This window comes from Colobus angolensis, unplaced genomic scaffold (assembly GCF_000951035.1).
Source record: "Colobus angolensis palliatus isolate OR3802 unplaced genomic scaffold, Cang.pa_1.0 Scaffold114, whole genome shotgun sequence".
In the NCBI taxonomy this organism is placed as follows: Eukaryota; Metazoa; Chordata; class Mammalia; order Primates; family Cercopithecidae; genus Colobus; species Colobus angolensis.
Window position 1 is genome coordinate 3,433,903 of NW_012112475.1, and position 18,023 is coordinate 3,451,925.

The following is an 18,023-nucleotide window of genomic DNA, read 5'->3' on the forward strand; positions in this document are numbered from 1 at the left end:
AAAAAAAAAAAAAAAAAAAAAGAGAAAGTTGTGCTTTCGTAAATTAGGCAACATTTTCCTTCCCTGTCTGGTATCCTCATTTAAAAGCAATGACACGGTTGGGCATGGTGGCTCGCGACTGTAATCCTAGTACTTCCGGAGGCTGAGGCGGGCAGATCACTTGAGGTCAAGAGTTCGAGACCAGCCTGGCGAACGTGGTGAAACCCCATCTCTACTAAAAATACAAAAAAATTAGCCGGGTATGGTGGCAAGCGCCTCTAATCCCAGCTACTCAGGAGGCTGAAACAGGAGAATCACTTGAACCCACGAGGCGGAGGTTTCAGTGAGTGGAAATCACACCACTGCACTCCAGCCTGGGCAACAGAGAGAGACTGCATCTCAAAAAACAAAAACAAACAAACAAAAAAAAAGCAAGGACACATGGTAAGTTCCTCAGTCTTGTGTATTAATCAGATCAACTATATACACATATTTAATTTTTTTTTAAACAAACATTTTGGCAGGGTGATGTATCAAGAATTTAGTGTAGCAATTACCTCATAATTTTTCCTCATTTTGTTCGAACAGACATCAGCAAAAAGAATGAAAAGATATTTTTCTATCCTGTTTTTGGAAAGGAAGTCAGGACTTTTGTGTTCTAAATCCTGGCCTTCCTTTTCTACTGAGGAATTGAAACTGTGTGTGTGTGTGTGTGTGTGTGTGTGTGTGTGTGTGTTTAGGTCAGGGGTTGCCCTGAAGACAACCTTTACCATTTTTTTTTGGGAGAACTAGGCACAAAGAGGGCAATTAAATTGCATGGTTTCCAAACACCACATGTTCTCACTCTTAAGTGGGAGTTGAACAATGGGAACACATGGACACAGCGAGGGGAACATCACACACCCGGGCTTGTTGGGGAGTGGGGGGCAAGGGGAGGGAGAGTATTAGGACAAATACCTAATGCATGTGGGGCTTAAAACCTAGATGACAGGTTGGTGGGTGCAAGAAACCACCATAGCACATGTCTACCTATGTAACAAACCTGCACGTTCTGCACATGTATCCCAGAACTTAAAGTAAAATAAAATTTTAAAAAGTATAAAACTTTTGGAAGAAAAAAAATTGTATCGTTTCAGGAGAAGTGAGATGAAGAATTTTAGCTTCAAGGGCAAGAGAGAGGAGTGTCATGGCATCTAAGGGTATTGAATTTCCTCAGAACTGGGAGAGGAGACGGGGGTTTGGCTCCAAGGGAGTTTGACGAAGCACCCCAAGGTAGCAGGTGCTGGATGGGGTTGCCTGCATGGAAGGCAGTCACTGTGGAGATAGCCACTGTGGCCATAGTCCTGAGAGGAGCAGCAAAGGTCTCCATGGCTGTGTGGTGGTTGGTGGAGATAGCCATGGTGAAAAGCAATTTTCCAGCTGCCCAGAACTATCCGAAGAGCCAGGTGTGGTGGCTCATGCCTGTAATCCCAGCAGTTTGGGAGGCCAAGGAGGGCAGATCACCTGAGGTCAGGAGTTCGAGACCAGCCTGGTTAACATGGTGAAATCCTGTTTCTACTAAAAATACAAAATATTAGCTGGGCATGGTGACATGCGCCTGTAATCTCAGCTACTTGGGAGGCTGAGGCAGGAGAATTGCTTGAACCCAGTAGGTGAAAGTTGCAGTGAGCCGAGATCGTGCCATTGGACTCCAGCTTGGGCAACAAGAGTGAAACTCTGTCTCAAGAAACACACACACACACACACACACACACACACACACACACACACACACAATCCAATGAACAGCCAATGGAGTCCATCAGCAATATCCCAACCATGAAGAGCAAGGAAATAAAGATCATCATCACGGAATAAGGACCAGATCCTTCCCCATTTCCCAGAACCATGGGGTCCTAGTGGGATCAAGTGGAGGATGGCATGAAATCCCAATAATAACTGACACTGGACATCTCACTAACTTTGGCAAGTAGTGTCTTGGAGCTGCACTTAAAATAAACAAGTAATTACAGCATTTCCTGAGGCTTGAGTGTGTGGGGCATTCATAGCTGGTGTGTGACTGTTAATATTCTAATAAATTGTAGGATAAATATTCTCACTAGCATTTATTTTTTTCCATGGAACACTGCTTGAAACAGGACACAGTTGGGGATATGCTGGCGTAGAGGATTTCTCTGGAATCCAGCCATTCTAAAATAGCTGCATCACACTTTTAGGCAAACTTGGTCCTCATATTATCTTTCTCTGAGCCACCTACCCTTGCCTGCACACTTTTCCTGCCTCACTGGGAAAGGAAGGAGGTGGTGTAAATGCATGGAAGTGAAAGACGTCCATTAAAGGCTGTGACATTATGACTCTTATTTCTTTCACCTTTTAGTCATATCATTAACCTCATAGATTAGTGGGAGGAGTAAACGAGATAAGGCAAAAATACCTGGCCTGTGTGAATTCCTTCCTGGGAACTTGATAACTAGTATGAATAGTTCCCCACTCTCCCTACTGTGGAATTTAGGCTGCAGGGAGTGGGTGGCTTTTCAAGGACTTACAAAGGCAACTGCACAGATTCGAGGGAGTGGGTGGTGTCCAGTCTTCAGAACTGGCCAGGCCAGGCTGTACCCATGTGGGAGGCATTACAAAGGCTGAGGCTACAGTCTGTTCTAGTCTTGGTGGGCCCCAGGAGATATCAGGCAGCAATTATGGGCCAAGTTGGCTCTCTGACTAAGACTCCCCTCATCTCTTATCTCCTGGCCTCTTTTCCCCTAGTGGCCTCTGCTTCTTGGCCATGATGCTCCCTGCACTTCCCTTAGCCTTGGCCCAGATCTCCCAGCTGAATAGAAGAATCACCAAACAACTGTCGTGTTCCAGAGTCACAGGATGTAGAGACCTGAGAGGAACAAAGGGACTGAGCTGACTGGAGCTCAGGCTATGGCATTTAGAGATCTGAGAACAGATGCACATGTACACAGGTACTAAACAACACAGAAACACATGTTCTACACGTCTACATGCAAACTAATGCAAGAATCAATATGTGTACACATACACATTCTAGTACTCACACAAAATACATATAAACACACATAAAATATGCAGAAAATACATAAAATTACAAATCTACACATATACACGTAAGTACACATAAACAAAATACAACACAAATATAAACACAGCTACTGAAATGTAAATGTTCTATAGCAATTAAATCATCTCTTTCAATTTCTCCTTATGTTGGTCAAGGCCATTTTTCTGAGTCATCACAGTACTCCCTGGGCAGTCCTTTGCAAACAGGCATTCCTAAGAAGGCTTATGAAATATTGAAAAGAGCTATAGTGAGGAAATGCCTGGAACCTCCAGGTTGGGAATTTCTGTTCTAGGTCAATAATAACACCACATATTTATATTGAAGTCAAGTATCAGGTATTGTTTGAAGTGCCTTATGTGTAATCACTCATTTAATCCTAACATCAACCCTATGAAATATTATTATCCCCATTTTATAGCAGAAGAGACTGAGGTTCAGAGAGGTTAACTAACTTTTTTTTTTTTGTTTTGAGACAGAGTCTCATACTTTTGTCCAGGCTGGAGTGCAGTGGTGTGATCTCTGCTCACTACAACTTCTGCCTTCAGAATTTAAGCAATTCTCCTGCCTCAGCTTCCTGAATAGCTGGGATTACAAGCATGTCCCACCACACCTGGATAATTTTTGTACTTTTTAGTAGAGATTGGGTTTCTCTATGTTGGCCAGGTTGGTCTCAAACAGCTGGCCTCAAATGATCGGCCTACCTCAACCTTTCAAATTGCTGGGATTACAGGCGTGAGCCACTGCGCCCAGCGTTAAGTAACTTTTATAAGTTAACACAGCCGGGAGACTAACTCCAGAATACAGACTTGTAACCCCTCTGCTACGATGTATCATGTCAATACTGAGCCTTGTAGATGTTGCATGACATGCCAAGGACACATGGTAAGTTGCTCAGTCTTGGACCAAATTGCATGCCTGGCGTGTTCATCACACTGCTGGATAGCACCCCCAAATTCCCTCATCCTGGTCAGCTCTGTCACACAGCAAGCAAGTCCTCACTAATACCTTTAGTGACGTTAAACACCAAGAAGTTTACAGCGCTCCCAGTGGCATTCAAAATAAAACAACACTCAACTCTGAAATACAACTTTACTTTTGTGAAATGATACAAAACATTCCTATCTGCTGAAATTGAAGGGGGTTCTTTAGATTTTTCTGCCTTTTATTTTACCCATGCCTTGCCAGTGTCCGGAACCTGGGCAGGTGCTCAGTCCTCCTATTGGGCCATCCAGCCCTGATCACAGGTCCTTCTCACAGCTCTCTGCCCAGTGTATCTCCTCCGTGCCTGACAGGGGCTTCTTGAGATCCTGCCCATTTTCTCCAAGCCCTAATCCCCAACACAGCAGAGAACCTAGGCTTCGTTTTCACTGAGGCTGTAGAGGTCAGAAGCGCTCAAGGCTCTAAATTCCCTCCTCCCTTACCTCGAAGCAAAGAAATTGTAACTAAAATGTACTGAGCACTTCCTACCTGCCAGGCACTGTTTTGAACTCCACATAGGCACTTATCACTTAAAGGTCACAACAAACCATGAGCCAGTATTATTATCTCCAAAACTGGTTGAACAACTTGCCCGTGGTCACTGCATCCATAAGGGTGTTTAGCAAAGGGCATCTTTTGGCTGTTTGGAAGTTCACAGAATTCCTAGAGCAAGGCTTAGAAAATGGGTAGGAATCAGGGAGGAAGGGTAGGAGGAGCCACAGTGAAAAATCACCCCATGGACCCAGTCTAGTGAGGACACAGCTGCCACCAAACACTGTTGCTCAGGACCCTAAACTCTACCCCTATTTGCCCGGCTTCCCTATTGCCCCCGGACACTGGACATCATGACGGGCTCCTTTGCTAAGATAAATTCTCTAGTGTTTCTTCTTCCTGGAATCATGAGCACCTGATTCAAAAAATAGGATGGAGTCATCTCATTGGCTGAACCTACCCACGTGTTCATATTCTAGCTGTGGGGGAGGCAGAAAAACAACTGAACATTTTGCAGCCTTGAACTCCAAGACTCAATGGATCCTTCCATCTTGGCCCCCTGAGCAGCAGGGACTACAGGTGTGTACCACCACACCTGGCTAATTAAAAAAATTTTTTTGTAGTGAGGAGGTCACATATGTTGCCCAGGCTGGCCTGGAACTCCTGGGCTCAAGCAGTTTCCCCTCTTGGCCTCCCAAAGCCCTGGAGTTACAGGGACTTGGGTTTCCTTCCCACTAGATCACTTCTCATAGAATAACATATACTTATTCAATGTATAAGTTATTTCTTATCTATAATTACTTATTAAAGTGAGTTATATTTATTATTTATTGCCTACAGATATTTATTAAATATTATTTAATATTTAATGCCAGGTATGTCCGAGATTGCTAGAACTCCACCCCCCCGTGTATCTCTTTCCTTTCTTAGTAAAACAACCCCTACATTTTAGCTAGAAATGGTTGCCTAGAATAAAGAAAGTATTTCCAGCCTCCCTTGCAGCTGGGCATGATGGTCTGAATGAGCTCTGGGAGGTGGCCAGAATTGGAAGCAAAGGATGCAACTTATTATTATTATTTTTTGGAGAGACGGTGTCTCACCTTGTTGCCTAGGCTGGAGTGCAGTGGTGTGATCTCAGCTCACTGCAACCTCCACCTCCTGGATTCAAGCCATTCTCCTGCCTCAGGCTCCTGAGTAGCTGGGATTACAGGCGCCCACCACCACGCCTGGCTAAGTTTTTTTTTTTTTTTTTGTATTTTTAGTAGAGACAGGTTTCATCAGGTTGGCCAGGCTGGTCTCGAACTCCTACCTCAAGTGATCCATCGACCTTGGCCTCCCAAAGTGCTAGGATTACAGGTGTGAGCCACTGTGCCAAGCTGAAGGGTGCAACTTCTGAGTGGTGTCCTTAAAAGGAAGGGTGTTGCATTTCACTTCCATCGCTCCTCCTTTCCTGATGGCTGGATGGGAACTTGACGGTGGGAACTGGAGCAGCTCATGGTCATCACATGAAGCAGCCTCTTCATGAGGATGGCAGAGCATCAAGCCAAAAGGAACCTAGCTCCCTGCTGAATGGTGAAGCCGTCACACTTAACTGCATACCCAGACTTTTACATAAAAAAGAAATCCATGTCTGTCTTTTGGAGTCATTCTTGTTTGGGGGGAATATCAGTTAAAACAGTTGAACAAGTATTTTAATACACCAGGTGATGTTATGGGTACTAAGTGGAGAGACAAAGATCAAATATGTAAAATAAAATTTGAAAGAATGGATACATATATGAAGATCATAAACCAAGTTATTACAGTCCAGAGTGACTGCGGGGTTGGAATACCGTTATCTAAGGTGACCAGGGAAAGCCTCTCCAAGAAGGTGACATTTGGGATGATATGGAATGACGAGCAGAAGATTTTCGTGGGAAGATCTGGAGAAACAGCTTTACAGGGAGAGCAGATGACAACTGCTAAGGCCCTGAACTGGAAACAAGATTGGCAAGTTCAGAGTCCCTAAAGACATTACACACGTGTATCCTTCTGTTAGAAACCAGAGAATAAGTAATTCTCGTTTAATTTATTTTTTAAAAACTTTTTATTTGTATTGTCGAGATGGAGTTTTACTCTGTCACCCAGGCTATAGTGCAATAGTACGATCTCAGCTCATTGCAACCTCTGCCTCCCAGGTTCAAGCAATTATCCTGCCTCAGCCTCCCTAGTAGCTGGGATTACAGGCATTCACCACCATGCCCTGCAAATTTTTATATTTTTAGTAGAGATGGGGTTTCACCACGTTGGCCAGGCTGGTCTCGAACTCCTGACCTTGTGATCTCCCTGTCTTGGCCTCCCAAAGTGCTGGGATTACAGGTGTGAGCCACCGCACCCGGCCAGTTTAATTTAGTTTTTAAGATTTAAATATGACTTAAACATTTATAGGCAAAAAATATATTTTAAAACAGAACATAATCATGGAGAACAATATTGTCACCAAGCATGACAAGACAGCTGATATAACAGCAGCACTGAAGAGTTCTTGCAAATCAGCAAGTACACAACACCCCAATAGAATTGTCCAGATATCTGACTAAATAATTCAAAAGGAAGAAATAAAAAGACCAATACTGTATTGAATAAATGTTCTTACTATTTATCAGAGAAATGCAAAGTAATTTTTAAGTTAAATATTTCTTGATATATATTTATTATGTATTAATTAATTCCTTTGTGGCTCTCAAAGGCCAAATGGCTTTAATTGGCCTGTCCCTTTACTGGCACTGGTACTGGCCAGTTTCCCACACTCTCATCTTGTGCTTTGCTGAGACATCTGCTACACACTGTCCTTTGGCCTGGATGACCTCATATAAATCCCCTCCTGTTCTAATTCACTGCCCACAGCCCTGCTGATAAAAGCAAAGCTCATCTCTGCCCTGCTGCAGGGAACCCTATTTCCTTCCCCTGCAGCTCAGGCGCCTCCTCCTCTCAGGTCTGCCAGCCATGAAACTTCTTTTCTTGTTTCTTGCCATCCTTCTGGCCACAGAAGTACCAGTGATATCAGGTAATGTGAGCCTCTCTCAGGGGTCTGGGCTCCTGGTCATGGACTTCCCATCTTTCCCTCCCCTCTCACTGTGGGCATCATGTAAAGCCTTTCCTTCTCTCCTGCAACTTTGGGAAGTTTCCCCAGGATCATCTCAGGTTAAAATCTCTCTCTGATTCTTTTTTGCCAGAGTGGTGGGATGATAGACGTTTGGAGCATCTGGCACTTGAGGGCCAGGGTGGTATCCTGGGGGGAGCTTGGGAGAGGTTTGAGGGGCAAAGCATGGGTGCAGGTTGGGGACTTATTGAGGGCTTTGGGAGACTAGAGTGGAGGTTGGGGTGAGTTGTGATGTGGAGGAAAAACCTTGGCATTGGGGCGATAGAAGGAATGTCAGGATGAGCAGGAGGTGAGGAGCTGGGCTTCCCTGATGGTTTAGGGCAGAGTTGGAGAGAGGATGGGATTTGGGGTTGAGTGGAGCTGGTGTTGGGGATTAGACTGGGGCTTGGGCTGAGGCTGGGAGTCAGTGCTGGATGCTGCAGGGTGTTTGGGTTCAGCTTGGTGATGGGATACTGCTGGGAATTGAGGTTAGTGACTTGATTAGATTAGGGTTAGATTAGATTAGATTAGGGTTTGGCCTGGAGTTGGGGCTTGGGGGCATTGAGTTGAGTAAGGCTGGGAGTTCTAATTAAGGTAGGCCTGAATGAGTTTGAGTTTGAATTGGGTTAATATAGGGTCAAGGAAGATTGGAGATTGGGCTGCGGCTGGAGCTGAGGCTTATTGGGCTTATGTTAAACAGGATCAGGCTATTGATAAGAAACCGGGTCTGTGTAATGTGACTGAATCCTCTTTTCCCTAATATTACAGGTGATCATGTCCTTTTACCTTCATTCCTAGCTCTGCTAGGTGGGACATTAATTAGCTTCAGTTGATTCCAAAGTAAAGAGTAGGAAGTTGGGGGATAGGAAGACAGAAGGGTGAGAAGTCCAAAAAAGGCTCTCCCGAAAACTTTGGAGTTCTCGGTTGGAGCCATTGTCTCAGTTCTCTTCCCTCTCAAGGTCTCTTCTCTCTTTTCCTGGGACTGGGCCTAGCATTACTCACTCAACTGGCTTTCTTCTCTTCTTCCCTGTCTTCCTGTTCCTCCTCTGCCTTCTCTTTTCTCTCCACTTGAGGGATACTAACATCTGCTTAATTGTTGTTCGTATGCCCCAAAGTAGAGTGTTGGATGGATGGACACTGCCGGTTGTTGTGCAAAGATGGTGAAGACAGCATCATACGCTGCCGAAATCGTAAACGGTGCTGTGTCCCTAGTCGTTATTTAACAATCCAACCAGTAACAATTCATGGAATCCTTGGCTGGACCACTCCTCAGATGTCCACAACAGCTCCAAAAACGAAGAGAAATATAAATAATGGATAGAAATGACTTTGTTTCAGATTGTTTAGGGTCCACATTTCATTAAAACTCACAAATTTATTTCTGGTGTCTGTCAGTCATAAGGAATGATACCCCAAATGGATTGAGGGTGGGGAGATGGCAGGGGGAGGTGAAGAGGTAGTCGAGGGAAGTCACTAGGGCTGGGTCACAGCGATGGTGTGATCATTACAGTCTTGAAGATGATTCCCCATCTACCAACTGCAGGAGAGGCTATTGAGTCAGGAGTGGAGTGGGGAGAGCACGGCGGGAGCTGAGAGATTTAAAGGCATAGCAGATGCCTAGAGAGTGGGAGAATCCTTAGGCTGGGAGAGTTGGTCCATTTTGAGAGTGAATGGGCTGAGGGTGGATGGGGCTGAATATAACCCAAATCCTTGGGGTTCTAGAGAAACCAGCTGATGCTTTCTAGTGCTCAGGAGGCCCAGCCCCAGGGGTTAGAAGGTGTCTAAGTACTAAAAAAAGATAAAGCACATGATTTGCTTATTTATATATGAATTTGTTCATTATTCATTTTTTCCATTCTTTCATTGATTCATTCACTCATATTCACCTCAGCTCTGCCACTTTCTACTGGCAGACTCTGCATATAAACCTCGCAGAACTTTATCTTCCTCCTCTGTAAATAAGAGTAATAGTAGAATCTGTTTCAGGATTGCAGTAAGGATGAAATGACATAATAATGCAAAGGTAAGCACTCAACAAATGTCATCAGCTATTGTTCATTGATTTATTCAAGGATTTATGAAATATGAGCTGTGTGCCTTCTAACTGTGTTAGACTCTCAGGGAGACAGAAGCCTGACTCATCTGAACTGTTACTTCAGCCTGGGAGAAGACTCACTCGTGGGGAACATTTAAGAATCCTGATTGGGAACCTAGAGGATCTGGGTGTCTTCCCAGGCTTCATTATCTCAAGTCCTATTCTCTGGGCCCCATTTAACCAACACAGCTGTTCACCCCTGAACTGCGTCCTCTGCAGTGAGGCCAGGGACCAAGAGTGCTCGATAAAGCGTGATGCATGGCATAGAGAGAGACAGAAGGAGTTCACTATCATCCAGGAAGACTATTTGCTCTCAGCTGAATATTTCTGCTCTTAGACTCTGGAAAGAGGGGCCCCTCCTCTGATCTCGATCTGACTCTGGGCCTCCTCTGGCTAAGTCCCTCCTCATGGGGTGAGGAGTTGCTGCGGGCAAGGGGAATATGCCCACCAGGAGCCTCTGCCTGCCCTCCTCCCTTCCTGGGCCATGCTGGGTCCTGGGATTGCCTGCCCAGAGAAACCTTGTGCCTGCTTCAAGGAGCTGCAGGGGCCTTTCCTCAAAGTCCATCCTTGGAGGGTTGGGCCACTGGGTGCCAACCACTAGGCAGGAGAAGCATCAAGGGATGCTCTTGTTTGCAGGGTCTGTGGGTAGAGCTGGGGATGGGTGAGAAGAGAGGTGAGCTGTGGGCTGGGCAGGCTCCCCTCGGAATGCCATGTTCCTGCATGGAGTTCTGAGGAATCAGAAAATTATAAATTCAAACCTGACCTTTCAGGTCATTATGAAGGGCTATCTTGTAAATGAGGCTAGATATTTTTATGTATTCTTTTTATTAGCTTGATTAAAACATTTAAGCATGCAGACAAATGACATGACGCAGTAGCCTTCATTTGCCTTCTTGCCGCGGGACCTTCAAATGTTAGGGTTGTGCCTGGTATTGGATCCTACTCTGGCTGATAATACATTTCTTTTAAAAAATTATTTTTAATCCACAAATAATAATTGCACATATTTATGGTGTACAACGTGATAGTTCAATACATGTATAGAAAGTGTAACCACCAAATCAGGGTAATTAGCATATCCATCACCTCAAACATTTATCCCTTTTTTGTGTTGGAAACATTCAAAGTCCTCTTTCTAGCTAATCGAAAATACACAATAGACTGGGTGTGGGTGGCTCACCCCTGTAATCCCAGCACTTTGGGAGGCCAAGGCGGGTGGATCACCATGAGGTCAGGAGTTTGAGACCAGCTGGTCAACATGGTGAAACCGTGTCTCTACTAAATATGAAAATTGAGCCAGGCATAGTGGCTATAATCCCAGCTACTTGGGAGGCTGAGGCAGGAGAATCACTTGAACCTGGAAAGCGGAGGTTGCAGTTAGCTGAGTTGGCACCACTGCACTCCAGCCTGAGCGATAGAGCAAGACTCTGTCTCAAAAAAAAAAAAAAAGGAAAAAGAAAATACACAATAAATGATTGTTAACTACAGTCACCCTACAAAGCTATGGAACACTAGAACTTACTCCCCCTATCTAGCTGAGATTTTGTATCTGTTAACCAGCCTCTCCGTATTCCCCTTTCCCGCTTACCCTTCCCAGTCTCTGATAAACACAATTCTACTCTCTACTTCAATGAGATCCACATTTTTAAGCTTCCACATATGAGTGAGAACAAGTAATATTTATCTTTCTGTATCTGGTTTGTTTCAATTAACTTCATGCTCATCTATGTTGCCACAAATGACAGAACTTCATGCTTTTTTTGTCGCCAAATAGTATTCCATTGTGTGTATATGCAAACTTTCTTTATCCCTTCATCTGTTGATGTATACTTAACGTTCACAATGTATTTTTCAGCCCACTTCAGAGGCAGGAGCTGCATAATCTTTTCACAGTTTTGCTGCCACTCTGGGAGCTGGGACACTTAGGCTGCCCATGAGAGCTACCTGTGCTCCCAGGCCTGGGGCGAGACCATAAAAAATGTTTCCTCGCTGGTCTCCCTACCCTCAGGTTTTCTCTGCATTAATCTCTATTATTAGAGGGATTCTTAGTAGGAAGTTTCTCTGTGTCATTCTCCTGCTTAGATTTCTTCCTTTGCTCACCACCACCCAGGGTCTGGACATTCAAAGCCTTCACATGATGACCTGGTTTCACCTCCCATGACTGTCCCTCACATACCTTCTCTTCAGCCACTGCAACCCTCTTGCCATCCTCTCCTGTCCCCCACATTGTGTTTGTTCATGGCTCCCTCCGGCTGGTCCCCAACACTCAGCTCACCTCTGTGATGAATGCCCTCTCATCCTTCAAAGCTCAGTTGATGCTCCCACCCATGAAAGTCTTCACATAAACTCTGTCTCACTATCTCTCTCTCTTTTTTTGAGACAAGGTCTTGCTTGGTTGCCCAGGCTGGAGTGCAGTGGTGCAATCATGGCTCACTGTAGCCTCACCCTCCCAGGCTCAAGCCATCCTCCCACCTCAGCCTCCTGAGTAGCTGGGACTGTACATGCATGCCAACATGCCTGGCTAATTTTTCTATTTTTTTGTTTCAGAGGCAGGGTCTTACTATATTGCTTAGTCTGCTCTCAAACTCCTTGGCTCAAGTGATCCACCTGCCTCAGCCTCCCAAAGTGCTGGGATTACAGTCATGAGCCACCACATCCAGCCCTATTATTTCTTAATAATTATAATAACTGTAATAATAGTTCTCATTGACCCTTGCTATGTGTCATTCCATTCTTACAACAATCCTCTTATCATCCCTATTTTACTTATTAGGAAACTGAGGCCCAGAGAGGTGATATAATTAGCCCAAGTCACACAGTATTAAGATAGAGCAGGGGATCAAACTGAGTTCTTTTTTTTTTTTTTGTCTTTTGTTATTTGTCTTGTTTCTTTGGTAGAAAGTAGGTACTAAACTGTCACTGAGTAATGCAGACATTGGATTATCACTTGATTCTGGGCATTCTACAAGAAAGGAACAATTCTCAGGGAATCCTAAAATGAGGCCTGAGCAGAGATCTGGAGTAGAAAAAGGATTTTTAAGTTGAGAAAACAGTGAGGCTTGAGGTGATACCATTCCTTGCCTCTTTTAGACTTTCCTCACTCTCCATCTAGCAGAATAATGTTCTTGTCTAGCAGTTTGTTAATTTGTATTCCTGGGGTCTAAGGCAGAAATGTTTGTTTATTGTATTATGTGTTCACATTCATTCAGATTAAGGTGAGAGCAGTAGCTTTTTTTTTCAGTTTTATTTTATTTTATTTTTGAAATTTACAATAACATTGTCTAAATTCAGTTGGGATGGTGTCTTCTGGTGTCTATATTTTACAAAAATAGAAGGCAGAGAGAATTGACTCAGGTTAGGTTGAAAACAAAGAGAAAAGAATGATAATGATCGTTATTGTTCTTACCACTCACATGAAGTGAAACGTGAACAGTGGAAAGGCTGTCTCTGAACATCAGAAAAAAATTTTAAAAATTTGTGTTAAAAGTCTGCATTTCACATATTTAGGGAGGATAATGTCAGAGTGGAGTGATCCCAGCTGATCCTAATCAGCATACATGTAGAATAGAGGACATTTCTTCCAAATTCCAATTTTCAAATTACAGATATCTGCCTAAATTTAATATTTTACACTGTGGTTGTGACTCACCTCTTATCTACCATGCTTTGATTTCCCATACCATATCTATTATTGTTTCATATTGATTCTCAGACCTTCATATAAGAAATCTTTTCTTTCTTCTTGTAGTTTATTTTGTTGTTTTTGGTGAAATTTTATTTAAAATTTTTTTATTTTTAATTTCTGTGATACATAGGTGTATATATTTATGGGGTACATGAAATAGTTTGATACAGGAATTCAGTGTATGCTGATCACATCAGAGTAAATGGGGTATCCATCACCTCAGCATTTATCTCCTCTTTGTATTACATAAAATCCAATTGTACTCTTTTAGTTATTTTAAAATGCACCACAAATTATTGCGAACTACAGTCACCTGTTGTGCTATCAAATACTCGATCTTATTCATTCTATTGAACTATATTTTTAAACCCTTGTAATTTACTCTTAAGAAGCTCCTGTTGGTAATCAAGTCTCTCAGGGGGTTTACTTCTGAAAAGATCTAAATGTATGCTTATCTATTGTATTAGTCCATTTTCATACTGCTATGAAGAAATACCCAAGACTGGGTAATTTATAAAGAAAGAGTTTGAATGATTCAGTTTCCCATGGCTGGGAGGCCTCACAATCATGGCAGAAGGCGAAGGAGGAGCAAAGGCACATTTTACATGACAGCAGGCAAAACTGTGTGTGGGGGGGAACTGCCCTTTATAAAACCATCAGATCTTGTGAGACTTTTTTTTCCTTTTTTTTTTTTAAGAGTCTTGTTCTCTTGCCCAGGCTGGAGTGCAGTGGCACGGTCTTGGCTCACTGTAGCCTCACCTCCCAGGTTCAAGCAATTCTCCTGCCTCAGCCTCCCAAGTAGCTGGGATTATAGATAGGCACCACTATGCCTGGCTAATGTTTGTATTCTTTCGTAGAGACAAGGTTTCACCATGTTGGCCAGGCTTGTTTGAACTCCTGGCCTCAAGCGTCCCATCCACCTTGGCCTCCCAAAGTACTAGGATTACAGGCATGAGTCACCACGCCTGGCCAGATCTCACAAGACTTACTATCGCGAGAACAGCACAGGAAAAACCTACCCCCATGATTCAATTACCTCCCACCAGGTCCCTCCCATGATATGTGGGGATTATAGGAGCTACAATTTAAGATGAGATTTGAGTGGGGCCACAGCCAGACCATATCATCTGTTAAGAAAATTTTAGCTAAGTATACAATTCTAGCTTGAACCGTAATTTCCCTCAGCACTCAACATTTCTTTCTCTGCTTACTGGCTCTTTAAAGGCTATGGAGAATTTGATGTCCCTTTTCTAGGTTATCACTCTTTCTCCAAACTGAGTTCTGATTGGCTTCACAAACTGTCACTCTTAAGAAGTTATGACATGTATTATGTTGTTGTGTAATTATTTGAGTTATTGTCCCCTTTCCAGCAATCCCCCAAACACACACATATTAGGTAGAAATCCACAGGGGCTGAGATGATGTTTTATTTACATCTGCATGCCTGATGTTAAGCCCAGCACTGGACATGAATGCGTTTTAGTGAGTGTTTCTTGAATATGAATAATGAATTCACAAGTGAAAGCATGAGTGGATCTGGTGGGGGCACAAATGGCTGACTCCAGGTTCCAGGAATCTGGGTGGAGAACTTTCTGGGCTGGAGGGAGCAGAGGACCACTGTGTCAGGTATACGTGGTTCTGGCTGGCAGGGTTAGCAAGGATGCAGAGGAGTTTCTGGGTCTTGCTCAAATGATAATTTAAAACAACAATAATAGTTAACATTCATTTAGTTCTTACCATGTGTCAGTCCCTTATTGCTTTCTATATATTTAGCCACTAATCCTCACAATTCTAGGGGTTAGCTGTTTTTCCAGTCTACACTGTACATATAAGAAAAAGGGTAGAACAGAGAGTCGCAGAAACTTGCCCCAGGATACACAGCAAGTAAAATGGGAGCTAGGATTGGTCTCCTAGGGGTTCTTGTTTTTTAGATTTTGTTTTTTTAATCTCTCTATAGCCCCTTAGGTTATTTTATTTATTCGTATTTTTACTTTTCATTTTGAAATAATTGTAGATTCACAGGAAGTTACAAGAGAGAGGTCCTGTGTACTCTTCACCCAGATTCCTCCAATGCTTAGATTTTACATAACTGTAATGCAATATGAAAACCAGGAAACTGATATTGGTACAATATATGTGTATACTTCCATGCCATTTCATCATGTGCAGATGCAACCACCATCATGATCAAGCTGCAGAACTGTTCCATCACCACGAAGATCTGCCTCCTGTTGCTCCTTTAAAGTCATACCAGCCTTCCTCCCTGTCCCCACGCACTGTCACTATGCTTAACCCTTGGCAACCACTAATCTGCTTTCCCATCTCTATCGTTTTGTCATTTGACATTGTTGAATAAATAGAATCATATGTGAGAGTTCGTGATTGGCTATTTCTTTCTTTTTTTTTTTGGCTCAGCATTATGCTCTTTTTTTTTTTTTTTTTTTTTTTTTTTTTTGAGACAGGGTTTGGCTCTGTTGCCCAGGCTGGAGTGCAGTGGTGTGATCTTAGCTCACCATAACTTCTGCCTCCCGGGCTCAAGCGTTCCTCCCACCTCAGCCTCCCCAGTAGCTGGGACTACAAATGTGTGCCACCACGTGTGGCTAATTTTTTATTTTTTGTAGAGATGGGTTTTCGCCATGTCACCCAGGCTGGTCTCGAATTCCTGAGCTCAAGTGATCTTCCCGCCTCAACCTCACAAAGTGCTAGGATTACAGGCCTGAGCACCGTGCCCAGCTAAGCAGCATTAAGCTCTTGAGATCCATCCACACTATGTGTATCAATAATTTGTTCCTTTTAGTTCTGAGTATTTCTACCCATTGCATTAAGGCAAGAAAATTAAATGAAAGGCATGCAGATTAGACAGGAAGGAATAAAATGGTGTTTGTTTGAAGATGTCATAATGGTTTATGTAGAAAATTCTAAGAAATCTACAAACAAAACAAAACAAAAGCAAAGGCAAAACACCTAAAACTAATAAGTAGGTTCAGTAAGGTCACAGGATACAAGGTAAACATACACAAATCAATTGTATTTCTATATAAAGCAAGGAACATGTGCACTCTGAAATTAAAAATACGATACCATTCAAAGTCACTCCAAGAAAATAAAACACTTAAGTGTACATCTAACAAACTATGTACAGAAATTGTATGCTGAAAACTATAGAATATTGATAAAAGAAATAAGAGCTAAATAAATGAAGAGACACACCATCTTCCTATCTTATAAGACTCAAATAGCAGATGTTAATTCTCCTCAAATTGACATATTCATTTATGTCAAAATCCCAGCAAGATTTTTTTTGTAGATATAGACCAGACTATTCTGTCTATACCTTGCCTAAAGAGAAATCTGCAAAAGAATAAGAATAGCTAAAACAAAATTGAAAAAGGATAAAGTTGGAAGAATTATTTTATCAGATTTTAAGGCTTATTATATAGTAATAGTAATTGAGTTTGTGTGGTCTTGGAGAGACAGGTACATCAATCAATGGAACAGAATAGGGAACTCAGAAATAGCCTCATAGGAGTACAGCCAACTGATTTTTGACAGAGGTGCAAAAGCAATTCATTGGAAGAAAGGTCCTTTTCAACACATGATGCTGGAGCAATTGAACATCTACAGGCAAAAAACAAAACAAACAAGCAAACAAACAAAAATCTAAACCTAAACCTCACACCTTTCACAAATATTTACTTAAAATGGATCATAACAGCCAGTCATGGTGGCTCACACCTGTAATCCCAGTGACTCAGGGTGCTGAGAGGGGAGGATCATTTGAGCCCAGGAGTTCCAGACCAGCCTGGGCAGCATAGCAAGATCCCATCTCTACAAAAATAAAATGCATTAGCTGGGCATGGCGACATGTGCCTCTAGTTCCCAGCTGCTCGAGAGGCTGATTTGGGAAGATTGCTTGAGCCCAGGAGTTTGAGGTTACAATGAGCTATGATTGTGTCACTGCACTCCAGCTTGGGCAACACAGCAAGACCCCATCTCTAAAGAAAATTATTTTTAAAGGATTATATATTTTTAAAAAATGTAAAACTATAAAATTTCTAGAAGAAAGCATAGGAAAAAACATTCAGACCGAGTGCTTGGTGAAGAGCTCTTAGATACAAAAGAACAGCCTAGAAAAGAAAGAGAATCAATAAATTGGACTTACTCAAAATTTTAAACTTTCACTTTGTGAAACACCCTGTGAAGAGAATGGTTGAAAAGACAAATTACAACAGAGCAAGATTATTTTCAAACCATATATCTGACAAAGAACTTGTATCTGGAATATAGAAACAACTCTTAAGACTCAATAGTAATTGCCGGGCATGGTGGCTCACGCCTGTAATCCCAGCACTTTGGGAGGCTGAGGTGGGCGGATCACGAGGTCAGGAGATCGAGGCCATCCTGGGTAACACAGTGAAACCCTGCCTCTACTAAAAATACAAAAAATTAGCTGGGAGGAGTGACGGGTGTGTGCCTGTAGTCCCAGGTACTTGGGAGGCTGAAGCAGGAGAAGGGCGTGAACCCGGGAGGCGGAGCTTGCAGTGAGCCGAGATAGTGCCACTGCACTCCAGCCTGGGTGACAGAGACTCCA

General features: G+C 42.9%; 1 protein-coding gene across 3 annotated transcripts in view; it reads left to right on the forward strand.

Moving 5' to 3' along the window:
* Positions 1–7,350: 7,350 nt before the first annotated feature.
* DEFB119 (defensin, beta 119) overlaps positions 7,351–18,023 on the forward strand; it is a 13,169-nt gene continuing 2,496 nt past the window's right edge. The window contains exons 1-2 of one of the 3 annotated variants that reach the window (XM_011960229.1): positions 7,351–7,577; positions 8,768–9,029. In XM_011960229.1, the coding sequence (XP_011815619.1) occupies positions 7,517–7,577; positions 8,768–8,973 (267 nt within the window). In that variant the 5' untranslated portion in view covers positions 7,351–7,516 and the 3' untranslated portion in view covers positions 8,974–9,029. Of the gene's footprint in view, positions 7,578–8,767; positions 9,030–18,023 lie in introns of those variants that run through there. The other 2 variants (XM_011960237.1, XM_011960243.1) reach the window with 2 other exon arrangements.